Source organism: Notolepis coatsorum (genome assembly GCF_963971535.1).
Source record: "Notolepis coatsorum genome assembly, contig: SCAFFOLD_579, whole genome shotgun sequence".
Taxonomy (NCBI): Eukaryota; Metazoa; Chordata; class Actinopteri; order Aulopiformes; family Paralepididae; genus Notolepis; species Notolepis coatsorum.
The window spans coordinates 77,046-92,500 of record NW_028169646.1 but is presented as its reverse complement, the minus strand read 5'-3'; the positions used below and the strand labels follow the sequence as shown (position 1 = coordinate 92,500).

Here is a 15,455-nt window from a genome sequence, read left to right as displayed (position 1 = left end):
TCAGCATGTTACAGGGTGAGGGGGGGGGGATTTCCAGGTCCCACGCCCTGGAATATTGGGCGTGTGCACCGCATAAATTCCCCCGCCATAGAGTACGTCACTGTGCACGTCTCTGTTGGTAGGACTTCCGTGTGCTGTTCAGGTCCATATGATGGATCTGTTTCGGGGGGTGGTCAGGGCTCCTCCTCACGAAGCTCCTATTCGGGCCTTCTGTGAGTTGGGACTCTCCTTCCATGTGAGGGAACCTCCTCAGAGTACAGAGCCTCCTCCTCAGATTGTCAAGGTGAGTGGAACCTCAAGAAGGAGTCCTACTCTATTGTGTGTGTATTCGATTCAATTCGATTATTGAGTGTGTATGGGTTCAGTGCCTCCTCCCCGGAGAGCCCTAAAACCAAACTTTTACATGGCTCAAGGTGCAATATATTCTTTTCAATCTGTACAGCTCGTGTGGGAAGTCTCTCTGGGGATTTCCGTCTCCTCCCTATGGGAGGGTGGTGGGATGTAAAAATGTGAAAAAAATTTACCCCCGGCTGTGTAGACTGGGATACATACTGTTGGTGCTTCCTTCTTTTCTATTGAGAAGAGTTGGAGTTAGAGAGCATCACACCCCTCTTGTCGTTCCCCTGGGCGCCTTGGGGATTCAATGACAGGTCTAAATAGCCTGTTCATTGATGTGGTTGTGTCCCGACGCACGTATAGTGCTAGCTCGGGGTGTTCTGTAATCAGGCGACTGACTGGCACGCCTTGGTTGCTTGAGGTTAAAACTGCGTTTTTATAAAGCAACTGGGATGGCGGTTTTCCTCTTCCGACGACCTGTTTTGGTTGTCGACGGATTCTCGTTCATATCTGGGGGATGATGACGGAATGGATCTGAACATATGTAGAGGGGTCTCACGCCCTGGGGGTGGGCCACCCGGCGCGGTTTGCACCGAACATCTGGGTGGCGCCTTCTTTTCATGTTTAAGATCAACTCGCATATCTGCCCCTTCTCCTGGAGTAGGCATCTCGGCGTGGTTAGGGCACGGGACTGGTTCTGGTCACGCTGGTCTGGATCAGTTAAACCCGTTGTCCGCCGGGGATGCAGATCTGCTGTTCTGGTACCCTGAGGGACTTGGGCTTTTTCAGGGGGAAAAATGCCAGGTCGGTCCGGGTGTCACAGGGTTAAGCGCTATGGAGACCCTGGTTGGGTACATGTTGTACTCTGCACTGTCGTAATGGCTTACGGCCATGCCAACCTGTACACGCTCGATCTCGTCAGATCTCGGCCGCTACGCAGGTTGGTCCTGGTTAGTACTTGGTTGGGAGACCGCCTGGGAATACCAAGTACGGTGTGCTTGGGGCTGGTTCTCCATTCTTTTCGCTCCTCTCTCACGCATGGCGAAGAGGGGCCTGTTGGGGTGGTCTTTGACCTCCTCTGGTGACCCTGTGCTTCCCGTATCGCCGGGCCCAGTCCGAAGTAATGTTTCGTCGACCCGTAGGCCTGGGTTAACCCTTTTTTGAAAACTGAAACACTTGTACTGCGGTATAGCCGGTGTGTACCCGCAGGTGTGTTTTGGAGTTTTTTCTTGAGGGGTTATAGGAACAACCACTGCATTGGGTAACACCAAGGTGGTTGATTCCCTGGTGTGTTGGAGCAGTGTCAACTCCCGGGTTACCCGGTTGAGGGTGCCCCTGCACGTTCATGACGTCTGCCAATCGTGTCAGCCTTCTCTGCCTCAACCCCTCTGGGTGGGTTTTTTTTAAATGGAGGCTTGGTCATGCAACAACGCCAGCATACGCCCCTTCCGCCGGGGCGGCTGTTTTCAGCTGACTCCTTTGGCGCCTGTCTCGTCCGCAGTGCTCCAGGCTCAGGTTACAGCCTGTTGCCTGGTTTTTCCCCGGTGCGCTGCCTGCTTCCATTGGTTAACCTTTTTTGTGTGCTTACGGCCATGCTGACTGCCTGTTCTGCAGGGTCAGTGTGCCAGGCGGTGTACTATTGGGGGGACAGGGCCCGCTCGGCTGAGGGGCCTTTGTCCGAATACGCTGGCGATGTGGGGGGCGGGGTCACTAAGTGCCCACCTGGTGGGGTCTTGATGCTGGCATCATGGACTTCTCCGGGCCCCCGTTCCAGGGGGGCCAGTCCCATTGGTGGGTCTGGGCCTTCCTTCACGCTCCGCTGCTACGGCCTTGCCACGGGGTTGGGTTTGCCCTTGACCCCGTGATTCTGGGGGCAGTAACGAGGTTGTTCCCTCCGTTCGTTCCCGGGTGGCATGCGGGTTGTGCGTGTGTGTAGTCGTGGGGTCAGGCCACGGTCTGCTCACCCTGTGCGTTGAGTTGCTTGAGTGCCTCGACGCACGGTCGGGTCCGTCGCCCTCCCGGGAAACCTCCAATAGGGGGGGTGCCCTCCATTAGGGGGGGTCGGGGGGGCTCGGCCCTCCCTGTTCTGGTGGTTGTGGGGGGCCTTCAGTGGGGTGTATTTGTCGGCCGGTGGCTCCCGCTCTGCCTCCCTTGTGCATGAGTGACGCCGAGCGGAGCCACTATGTCACAGAACGTTAGGTTATAACTATAACCAAGTTCTGTTAATAGTGGTGACGCTCGGCGTCCGACGCCGCTGCAGCCCTTGATCTCACCTTGTGGTGAAAGCTTGGGAAGGAGGAGAGCAGGTGACCACACACCTGCTTATGAAGGTAAGCTAACGAGGGGTGTGGTCAGACGAATACTGGGATAAAGGTACATTGTGGAATGTTATTCAGTGCGCGTGCACATATGCGAGGATAGTGCATGAGTGACGCCGAGTGTCACCACTATTAACAGAACTTGGTTATAGTTATAACCTAACGATAGAGATAGATGGAAAAAACTAAGTTAGTCGGACAGTTGGACCCACTCACTTAATCCTTGCTCAACACTCACACATGCGCTCAGACTCAGAGAGAGAGAGAGAGAGAGAGAGAGAGAGAGAGAGAGAGAGAGAGCCTGAAACAGATACACTTCCTCACCAAATTTGAAAAATATAAATATCTTAGAGAAACGCATTTATAAAAATTTTCATTAATAACAAAAGATTTTCTTAAACTATCAGATACAGAAAAACGCCCAGTCCTACTAGGGGAGGACTCAACACGCTGTGAGCTAGCAGCAGTCTATGGACTCTAACTGAGGGACAGTGAGTGACAATCACCTGACACACGTTTATGCTGTAATATTTGATGTTTTATGTTTTGATGATATTTTATGATGATATTTTTATGTACTTTGACATTGATATCTGTTTTCTAATTCCTGTTTAATGTTAATATTAATCATTAATCATTAATCACACAGCTTTGGCAACATGTACAAGTTACGTCATGCCAATAAAGCCATTTTAATTGAATTGAGAGAGAGAGAGAGAGAGAGAGAGAGAGAGAGAGAGAGAGAGAGAGAGAGAGAGAGAGAGAGAGAGAGACAGTACTGTATATTGGTATGTTGTGTATGTCATAAATGTTATGATGAATTGAAAATGGGGGACTCTGATGTAAACAAGACGAAAGTCTTTCTCTGGTCTGCATCCCCTTAACAATTGTGTGTATTAAGCCATACTGTATTGTACCCATTCTGCAATCCGTTAATAAAGTTTTCAATCTTCAATCAATCAAGAGAGCAAAAGTGAGTGTGGTAAATATTGAGTTGAATTTCATAAATAACCTTGTATACTGTTTAGCAGAAGTGGTTGCAGGGCTAAATGAGGAATGAGACGTAGGGACAGTTGGATAGACAAAGGTCACACCTAATGTGACCAGATTAGTACTGTATGGTAATGGCCCAAAAGGTCAAAGAGTATTCACACACCCCCCCACCAGAGGACATCATGCCAGCCCCCCCTCGTGAGACAAGACCCAACACAGCGACCACACGGACGGGGGCCACCGGCGGAACCCCTCTGTGCTCAGCGGGGGACCACACCGACGGGGGCCACCGACAGGCCCCCTCCATCTCTGTCCCATCACGTCGCCACAACCCAGGGGGGGGGCTGCCAGCCCCCACAGGAGATCGCCCACAGGAGACGCCTGATTGGATCAACTGTACTAGTAAACTGTATTCTATTATTGGCTAGAAATTATAGTATATAAGAGGAGACAAATTGGTAGTTCGGGAGCCCTCAGACCAGACCGACCCCAGGGGTCTGTTGGGCTCCACCGCTCCTTCCACCAGAGAGACTGTGCTGCTTTTTATGTGAGTAAATCATGGACCCTTGGTTGGTTAAAATAGAATGTAAAGATACTTATCTTAGAAACCAGGCTTACTCATATAAAAAGGGGCCTACAGTAAACTATGTATGTTCAAATTATGTTAACGAGTGACTGTTTTATGTACATGTTGGGGTTTGAGATGCAAACCTGATTGTAATTTCTGTACACAGATAGCCCTGTTAATGTTTTCTGATAATCTTTTGTCCTATTCACCTTGGTCTCCTGGCTCTGATCAAATAAATGTTGAATTGGACTATAGTTCATGGTTTGTCTGGCCTACACGTTTATTCCTCATCTGCTTAAGTCAGATGAGGAGATCAACAATTCTATCACGTATGATCCCTTTCTCCTCCTTCCAGATAATCAATCTCATTTGTACTGTACTACAATAACCTCAAATTATTGTAGAAGGTCTGTGGGAATTTACCACAGAAATGGTGCCGTTCTTCCCACCCTATTGTGTCTCCCCCTGAAAAGGTGCGGTAGGGTCTTGTCATAACAAATCTGGACCTTACTGTGTGTTGGGGACGTACGGGGCAAAGAGCTGGGTGTTGCTGCGTTTGAAGTTAGAGACGAGGGGCTTGTTGTCTGAATGAAGGAGAGAGGGACAGGATGAAGGTTGGTTGTGTACGCCACTTGTTGGGACCCACGGTGAATATGGCTTTTGCATGCAGGGATGGGGGAGAGGTGACTTAGGTTAGGATGTCCGGAGGTATGAAGATCGCGCTTGTTGTGCAGTAAACATGCAAACGTGGGCTTTTTATGTTTGTGTGTTTGTTCAGACACAGGAGGCCGGTCCCGGCCTATGCGGGCCACGGGGGTTGAGTTGGGACTCGTATGGAATATACTTTATGAACTATACGGGGGGGTTGCACCAAGAAGAGACGGCATGTAATGGGATTGCGTATTGGTGGCGCACAGACTATCTGGTCATGATGTAATGGTGGTGGCGTCGCATGACGGCAGATAAAAGGCTTTTCTGGCTAGGAAGCACGGTTATCTGGTGTGTACGACAGGGGCGCGTTCTGGGTATATAATTGCCCTAAAATTATTCTCAGGAAGGGGGCGCGGGTAAGTTGGGGAGATTTGGTTGTTCTGAAATGGAAAGAGAGCTGTGTCCGATGAGCATTATGACCCTGCTTATAGTCACAGATAGCGGGACGGGGACCGTGAGTGAGGACAGTATGGGCATAAATGCGTCGGGCTCAATGTAAAGAAGAGCTCTGTTACTATTCAGAACTTGCAAGTCAGGTATGGTAAAGATGAGTGGAACCTGGCATGATCAGCGCATGGGGTCTGTGCGATTACAGGCATAACACGTAGTAATTAATGGAAGATAAGGGTGCCGGCGTGTTCAAGACAAGGCTCGATAATGGACGAACTGAAGTCAGGGACCAATCGGCCTAATTTAAATGAAGATATATTTGCCGTCCTTAGGCATAGTATCGAGCGGATCGGGTGGTCCTTTTTAATCTTGAGCGAAACCGGCCTGTTGATTCGATTACGTTCGCTGTGATACAAAAACAATTCGGTCGAAATGACTGATAAGTACTTAATGGTTGTATGGGGGACTATGGCTATGGTTAGGAATTGTATGGGGGACTATGGCTGTGGTTAGGAATGATTGGCGAAACGTAGGAGCTTATTGTTGTTTTGTTATGATATTTTAATGACCAACATTAAACAGAACATAGGTCTGAGGCGAGTCCTACTGGTGGTTGGGGCTAGCTAGCTTAGCTCTGTGGAGAAGTCCGCGGTGAAACTGGGGACGTTACGATGGCGTTATGAGAGAATTGATTAAACACTGTGGCGGCGATTGCAGGTAAGAAGCGAATCGAGACGTAGGGTGGCGAGATTGTGGCCATTTTGAGGGTTATTATTGATGCGGTAGCGATTGAGTATGATATTAAGAAGTCGCTGCTTGATGACGTCATGGTGTTGAGGAGAGTGTGTAACGTTCGCGGTACTAGGAAGTGAGGCGGAGGAGGTAGGAGAAAGGATTCGTGTTGGACTATGTGTGCGGCGTTGGTTGATGTGAATGTTTTAAAAATTATTTTCTGTTAGAGTGGTTGGTTATTGTAAGCTTGTGTGAATTGTTTATGCTTTGGGTGGTACTGAGCGAATTGCGTGGATGAACGGATCTTGAAAGGCACGGCTCCCGTGAGGGCCTTGAACGTCGCATTAGAGCTGGCTAAGCTAGTTAGCTTGCGTGCCGTTGTTGTGTGGCGTTTGCGGGCGACATATGTTACGTTTCGAGTTTTGAGAATGATGTTTGGGGAGGGTTAGAGAACGTGATGAATGTCGTGGCAGTGTGTTATGTTGGAACGAGGCGTTTATGATAGTTGTTATGCTTTGCCGTAATACATCGTCCGGGGAGCAACGTTGGCCACGGCGCATGCGCGGTACAGCGTGGATTGGGTCTATTTTCATTCGTGGTAATTCGCTCGGGGGCCAGGGAAAACGGGTGAGTTTATATTTAGCTTTGTGTTATATGGTTGTATTTGTATATTGTACATTGTATTTTTGTGTAAACAGGGGAAGAGATGTAACATGTATGGTGGTTAGATTAGGGGAGATAGTCAATAAGGGTTTACTTAGGCTGCAAACAATACAGTGAGCCTATTGAGGAGAAATGAAATAATGGATACATTGCCTATGATAAATCTGGAGTTCACAAACTAGCTACTCTGGGTGATTGTATTATTAATATTAGGAACATACATATACACATTGGACACAGGTGTATATTCTTGACCAAAGGGGGGAGTTTGAGAGTAGCTATAGGCTGAATTTGGAAAGATGCTCTACACTAGAGTTACATGTTGCTTGCAGTAAAATCAATTTATCACACGTGTATGAAGAAAGGAGCATTTGGAACTAACCACTAATAATGTTTTTCTAGATGAGTGATGCTTATATTTGTAATATGCATCAATGTTGTTGTGTAAAACCGTGATGTTGGAATCTGTTGATGCTTGCTTTAATGACACTGTTGATTTAAATAGGATAATGTTTATATTAATGTTTGCTGCAAGTCTTTAGATCATGGGGATGATAATTTAATGATGTAGGCTTGTTGGGGTATATTTTGTTGCATTGCTATGTTGGAATCTGTTGATGCTTGTGTAATTGGTTAAATCTTTGTAACACTGTTGATTTGCATAAGCTAAATGTTTTATAGTGGAATTTGATACAAGCCCAGTTGTGAAGCAGGATAATTTACTGATGCTTGTTTTAGATTGTTAAATCTTTAATACACTGTTAAAATGTTGACACAAGCCTCCGACTTGTAGGAGATTATAATTTATTGATGGAGGCTTGCTGTGTTGGAATACACTTTTATTGCTGTAATGACAAATTTTGATATGGTTGTGTTTACAGTGATCGAAATGATTGTTTTTATTAATCCTTAATAATGTTATACGCTGGGGAGGGGGTTAGCCTTCTCCCTGGGAATGTGTGATTAATTCAAAAACCTGGGGGCGGCTTGCCTCTGGGAGATGTGAAAGTGTGATTAACCATTTAATGATTTACAGATGGAGTTATTTCATGAAGTGAGGAGATAGGGTCTTTGTGTCAAAAGCCTTTATGCTCAGGGGAGACTGTATGCATGGAGCATGAAAGAGACAAAAGTTGAGAAGGTTATATTGCCCGGGGGGTAGGAATCCTTTTGAGGCAGGTCAAAATGCCCAAGGGGGGTCGAGATGTACAGCTGCTTACAATGGCTGTTCTTTTATGACAGGATGGCGTGAGATTAGATGCAACAGGAAAGAGGCCACAGGTGGAGATAGGAGAGAACAGTCAAAGTGAGATAACAGATGGCGTTATTTTTAGAGCAGAGGACAGGAAGTGGGGGTAATGGGCCAGGGGGCCAGGAAGTGACAGGAAGGTGAGACAGGGGAAGGTTTGTCAGGGAACAGCTGGGTGAGTGAGTGAGACAATCAAGGGAGTAGGCATTCATTTGGGGTTATGACTTATGAATGTTAAACTATTTTGATAAGGGAATATTTGGATCTGTCTGTGCACTGGAGGGCATGGGTAGGTCTGGATTAAGGATGGACTCCAGTCCGTCTTTGAAGTGAGAGTAGAGGAGCTGTTGTGAGGAGAGGCTGTAGTAGCCTGAGATCAGAGCAGAGGAATTGAGAGCGGAAAAGTTGAGCGCAGAAGAACTAACCTTTGTTTGTCAAAGATGTGAAGTGATTAACGAGTGTGGTATATGTTTATAATATGAATGATGGGTGGATGATGTTGAATTGTGATGTTCGATTGGTTTTTGCTTTGATTTCTTTTCTAAAAAACTCTAAGGTTCAGGATTGAATGTGTTGTGACACTGTGAAATTGGATGAGTGCGTTTACTTTAGGTCATATTTTTTGGTTGAGTTGGTACAGATAATATTTTTTATTTAAATTTAATTTTTGTATGTATGTGTGAGATTGAGATGTTGTCTGTTTATGTCCTTTTGATTTCAGTGAATGATTGAGCTGGGGGTGGGGGCCAGGAAGCCTTAATTACCCATTGACACACACAGACACACACACACAGACACACACACACAGACACACACACACACACACACACACACACAGACACACACAGACACACACACACAGACACACACACACACACACACACACACACACACAGACACACACACACACACAGACACACACAGACACACATTCACACAATCTGATCACACATACATACACACACACAACTTAGCTTTCACTTAAGGTGAAACTAGTCTTAAAAATAACAAAATGTGTTTAAGTATGATATATCTGTGTTTATGTAATCAATTGGGTGAGGGATTGAATTTAGATTTTTAGAGTTCTTTTCTATTTTTAATCTTTGAATTTAGAGTTTTGGATTTCTTTTCTTTTCTTTCTAAATAACCATTGAGGTGGTCTGCGGTTGGGGCTGGTTAATTTCATTGATCTGCTTTCACATCTGTTGGAATTGTTTTTTTGATTATTTGCCTTTTGTTGTTTCTCTGTTATGATCTGGTGAGAGGACGGTTGAAGGCTGGGATGCATTGGGACAGATCGAGGCTGGGATGCATTGGATCAGATCGATGGCAGTTAAGTGGTCCCATCACGTTTGCATAATGATTGAACATTTGGCTTCTCTTGAGAATATTTGACATATTGTGTGAAGAAAATTTGTTTTGTGTTTTGTTCCCACGCAGTTCTGTCGAGGGGGAGGACGGACCGTCACAGGTGGAGGGATCATGGAAGATGTGTAGGAATACATTTCATTAGATTATGACACAATGGTGTGAACCCGTTCAGTCAGTTCCTGTGGGAGATTGTTGGATCGTGAAGAGAGGTCGCTTGTAGACGCTGGCCCCTCCTTCAATATAGCCCCGAGTACAGAGGCCGGAGGTTTGGGACAAACCTCCAGACTGACAGAGTCGTCTGTAGATCCATGGAAATACAGTCATGGGACAAAATATGACGAGGTCACAGGCCTACAAACATTGGCTTCAGCTGAGGCTGGCCAACATGGGGTGGAGGGGGGGGGGGCGAAAACGGTCAGAGACTGTGCAACCAAAGCGTTGAACAAGGGCCTCTGTGTGATTGATTGGTATATTGAACGGGAGGTGACTGAACGGTAACAACTGATATAGATTATGACACAACGCAGGAGTACTAAACACATGCACATAGGTAGAATATTAGGTGTAGATTATGGCCGAGAAAAATTTCTGGTGAAAAAATGTTTTCCTTGAGTGATGCTCCGCCCTCCCTGTCCGTCTGTGCGCCGAGGTGGTAGGTATTATGTCCATGGTATGTTCATAAAGGGGGGAGAGGTGAGAAGACCAACTGAGTTGATTATGCAGATGTGATTGTACTATCTTAAGGAAAATTAGCAGAAAGAAGAGATTATTGAATGAATGTAAAAATGAAAATATTGTGATACTAATGTATGTTTTCTCTCAACCAGATCATCTAAAAGAGTGTGGGAACAAACTTTCCTGTAGATTAAGATAATTGGGTTTTAAATTTGTGATTTTTAGATTCAATTTGTGATGTGTAGATTAAAATTATTTTTAATTGTTGTTAGAAATTTTGAAAAAATGAATTTTAATTTTAGAAAAAATGAATCCTTTGAATGGTTAGTATGTATAGAAAATCAAGTCAATATATCATATGTGACGATAAGAATCGTCAAAACGGGGAAATGTGGTAAATATTGAGTTGAATTTCATAAATAACCTTGTATACTGTTTAGCAGAAGTGGTTGCAGGGCTAAATGAGGAATGAGACGTAGGGACAGTTGGATAGACAAAGGTCACACCTAATGTGACCAGATTAGTACTGTATGGTAATGGCCCAAAAGGTCAAAGAGTATTCACACACCCCCCCACCAGAGGACATCATGCCAGCCCCCCCTCGTGAGACAAGACCCAACACAGCGACCACACGGACGGGGGCCACCGGCGGAACCCCTCTGTGCTCAGCGGGGGACCACACCGACGGGGGCCACCGACAGGCCCCCTCCATCTCTGTCCCATCACGTCGCCACAACCCAGGGGGGGGGCTGCCAGCCCCCACAGGAGATCGCCCACAGGAGACGCCTGATTGGATCAACTGTACTAGTAAACTGTATTCTATTATTGGCTAGAAATTATAGTATATAAGAGGAGACAAATTGGTAGTTCGGGAGCCCTCAGACCAGACCGACCCCAGGGGTCTGTTGGGCTCCACCGCTCCTTCCACCAGAGAGACTGTGCTGCTTTTTATGTGAGTAAATCATGGACCCTTGGTTGGTTAAAATAGAATGTAAAGATACTTATCTTAGAAACCAGGCTTACTCATATAAAAAGGGGCCTACAGTAAACTATGTATGTTCAAATTATGTTAACGAGTGACTGTTTTATGTACATGTTGGGGTTTGAGATGCAAACCTGATTGTAATATCTGTACACAGATAGCCCTGTTAATGTTTTCTGATAATCTTTTGTCCTATTCACCTTGGTCTCCTGGCTCTGATCAAATAAATGTTGAATTGGACTATAGTTCATGGTTTGTCTGGCCTACACATTTATTCCTCATCTGCTTAAGTCAGATGAGGAGATCAACAATTCTATCACGTATGATCCCTTTCTCCTCCTTCCAGATAATCAATCTCATTTGTACTGTACTACAATAACCTCAAATTATTGTAGAAGGTCTGTGGGAATTTACCACAGAGTCAGAGAGAAAAGAGAGAGAGAGAGCAATATAGAGTCAGAGAGAGAGCAAAATAGAGTGTCAGAGAGAGAGAGTCAGTGAGAAAGACAGAGAGAGAGAGAGAGAGAGAGAGAGAGAGAGAGAGAGAGAGAGAGAGAGAGAGAGAGAGAGAGAGAGAAAGAAAGAAAGAAAGAAAGAAAGAAAGAAAGAAAGAAAGAAAGAAAGAAAGAAAGAAAGAAAGAAAGAAAGAAAGAAAGAAAGAAAGAAAGAAAGAAAGAAAGAAAGAAAGAAAGAAAGAAAATAGTGAGAGAGGAGAGAAAGAAAGAGAAAGATAGAAAAAGATAGAGATGAGAGCGAGAAAGAGAGAGAAAGAAAAAGAGACAGAGAGAGCAAAAGAAGATAAATCACAGAGATAAATCACTTACCTGTTCAGTGTGGTCTTGTAGTTCTATGGAGGTAAATACAGATCAAGTTAAACACTACTAAACATCCTCAGCAATGCATCATTCCCTATGAACTGAAGAGAGACCAGTCCTGACCTGCAGGAAGGAGACGTGTTCAGCCTTCAGCTCCTGCTCTATGACTCCGATTGTGTCTGAAAGGGTTGACATCTCTCTGTCCAGCCCCTCAATCTTCTCCTTCATCGTCTGGCTCTTCTGCTCCTCTTCCTCCTTCAGTGCAGCTACCCTGGCCTCCTCTTCCTTGTGGAGAAACTGGTGAAGCTTCTTAAACTCCTTCTTAATCTGCTTCTCTGTGCGCAGGGCCTGGACCTGGAGATTATGGGGTTAAAAATCATGTCTCTCCCACAATGGACTACACATGTACAATAGGTCACTCATTTTTACTGTGTGCAGGTTGAGTCTACAACCTTACAGTAAATAATTTATCATTAATACTGAATATTTGTACCTTTAAGTGTTCTGCTGTGTGGACGCATGTTTGTTTGATTTCTTTAAAGGCCTGTAGCTTGTCGCGTAAGGTCTTCAGTGGAGCCTGGAGCTTCTCCTGCAATGGAATTCATTCATTCATTATACATTTCACTTGAAAGATACAAGTCTCCCCCCTGAGGACTCTGAGCTGTAGCACCGGTTTCAACACACGGACTGGAGTACGTTTGAGACCCAGGCAACCATGGACTCCCACACTGACATTGACTCCCACACTGACATTGACTCCCACACTGACATTGACTACCACACTGACATTGACTCCCACACTGACATTGACTCCCACGCTGACATTAAATCCCATGCTGACATTGACTCCCACACTGACATTGACTCCCACACTGACATTGACTCCCACACTGACATTGACTCCCACACTGACATTGACTCCCACGCTGACATTGACTCCCACACTGACATTGACTCCCACACTGACATTCATGCCTACACCTCCTACGTTGTGGACAAAAATAAATCAACTCCAACATCAGTGTCTGAATCTAATCCCATCTAATTGTTCTGATTGTCTGACGTTTCTGTATTCATTAACAACATGACAACAACCAGCTTCAAGTACCTGGGGGTCCACATCTCAGAGGACCTGACATGGTCAACACACATAAGCACAGTAGTAAATAAGGCGAAACAGCGTCTCTACCACCTGAGACAGTTAAGGAAGTTCAGAGTATCGGGGAAGATACTCCAGTCCTTCTACTCAGGAGCTGTAGAGAGCATCCTGACCGGAAACATCACTGCCTGGTATGGAAACAGCACGGCACAGGACAAGAAGGCCCTACAGAAAGTGGTGCGCTCAGCCGAGCGTACCACGGGTATTGCACTACCCCCCCTGCAGGTTCTATACAACAAGAGGTGCAAATCCAGAGCCTGCAGGATAATGAAAGACCCTCACCACCCCAATAACAGCCTGTTTCAGCTGCTGAGGTCAGGCAGACGCCTGCAAATCTCAGCTACTAGGACAGAGCGGTTTAGGCTCAGCTTCTTCCCCCAGGCCATCAGAGCCATGAACAATGTACATTGAGTGCTCAGAACATTGAACTGTCCACACACAAGCACACATGAACACACACACGACACGCACACTGTGCACGCTCACACACGAGCAGCCACTTAACACTTTAGCATGAGCGGGCACACACTCAGGCCGCACGCACCCTCACTTATTGCCAAAAGGAAAGGCCACTTTAAATTAGTATTAGCAACAGTAACAGTGTATTGCACTACTATTACTACTACTGTTAACTGCCAACTGTTACCCGTCATTGCACAAATTTATTGTTACCTGCTACCTGTTATTGCACAATTTTATTGCACACATTTTTTGTATTGGATTCTATTATATGTTATATGTTGTACCAATTGCACATCGTTGTGGGCAAGACCACCCGCATTTCATTGTATATCCGTATGCCGTGACAAATAAAACTCTTGACTTGACTTGACTTGAACACTGTAAATTAGTATAATTACTCTGTGTATTTATTGAGTATAATTAAAGATTGAAAACATTTATAGAATAATAATTTTGCCATACCTTGTGATCCTCCGAAGCTACCTCTATGGGGCAGCAGTTGTGGCTCTTGTGTTTTCTGGAGGACTGACACACCACACAATCATCTGGGTGCTGGAGCAGGTCATCCAGACAGAAGAGCTTGCGTTTCTCACCTTGACTGCAGAGCACCTCAGAACCTGCTGGAGCTCCCTGGCTTCTCTCTCTGAAGGCCTCACACAGGTTCTTCAAAGCCAAGTTACGAGGAGGATTTAAAATTGAAGAGACTTTCTTACAAAGTGGACAGTTCTTGTCTTCTCTGTCTCTCCAGTATCGTTGCAGACAGGCTTTACAGAAGCTGTGGCTACACAACAAGAGGACAGGATCTGTGTAGATGTCACGGCACACGGGACACAACAGATCCTCTTCACAATGACACAGAGCCATTTTGTCACTCAGCAACACTCCCTCCTCTGGAATGCTCCCTGAAGTTTACTTTAACTTTTGTTATAAACTTACTTAGATTCAGTCAGCAGCTGGTTGAAGTCACTGTTTAGGGATGGGAATCGAAAACACAATTGTTAAGGGGATGCAGACCAGAGAAAGACGTTCGTCTTGTTTACATCAGGGTCCCCCATTTTCAATTTATCATAACATATATGGCATACATGACATATAGATAGACAGTACTGCTACATCTATACATTTATGACATAACAGATTTACAAATACAGTACAGTACAAATACAGTACATTTATGACATACCAGATTTACAAATACAGTACTGTTTGTGATACAAAAGAGGGTCTAAAAAAGAGCGTATAATTATATACATTTGACGAAGAAACTGTACATTGGAGGAGGTTGGGTAGGTGGGGTGGAAGGGGGGTTGGGTAGGTGGGGTGGGGTGGGAAACTGTACATTGGAGGTGGTTGGGTGGGTGGGGTAAGGGGGGGGTTGGGTAGGCGGGGTGGGGTAACTGTACATTGGATTATCAACAAAACCTTACTTGGTCCCAAGAAGAGGGTCTTGTGTATTATTGGGTTAAATAGGACATTTACTGTACATTGTAGGGGGTTGGGTTAGGACATTTACAGGGGCCAGTTTCGAATTGCAGTCTCTTGTAGGTGCTCTTTGAAAGTGGTTTTGAAAGTGGGTAGTGATTCACATTCCTTTACAGCTGTGGGTAGGGCGTTCCACATTGATGTGGCATTGCGAAACATGTTTAGTCCCTTGTTTGAGCCGAATCTGGGTTTAACATGATTTGTGGAGCTCCCTCTGGTGTTGTGGTTGTGGTATTCACTGACCTTTGGGAAGTAATTTGACATGTACATCATGGGTACCTTAGTCGTGTAGTGTATCTTGTAGACCAGGCCCATTGCAAGTTGCTGTACTCTGTCGTCTACTCTAAGCCATCCTAGGTTGTCAAAGTGGGCAGAGGTGAGGTGGGTTCTAGGAGTAAGGTCAAGCAGTAGTCTGACCAGTTTGTTTTGAGATGTTTGTAATTTTGTTTTTAGCGCTTTTGAGGTGCTTTGTACCATGAGGTGCAAGCATAGTCGTAGTACCCTTGAATGAGTGCTCCTGCCAGCGTCTTCAGGGTATTCTTGTTTACC

The 15,455-nt window shown here is 45.4% G+C and overlaps 1 protein-coding gene across 1 annotated transcript in view; it reads right to left on the bottom strand.

The window, feature by feature from the left end:
- The window catches only part of LOC311248688 (zinc-binding protein A33-like), a gene marked incomplete at both ends in the record, with an annotated part of 18,552 nt that extends 4,264 nt beyond the window's left edge, over window positions 1–14,288 (bottom strand). The window contains 3 exons of the mRNA XM_084339531.1: window positions 11,813–11,835; window positions 11,927–12,157; window positions 13,887–14,288. Coding sequence (XP_084195657.1) covers window positions 11,813–11,835; window positions 11,927–12,157; window positions 13,887–14,288 — 656 coding nt within the window. The remainder of the gene's footprint in view (window positions 1–11,812; window positions 11,836–11,926; window positions 12,158–13,886) is intronic.
- Between the last annotated feature and the right edge of the window lie 1,167 nt (window positions 14,289–15,455).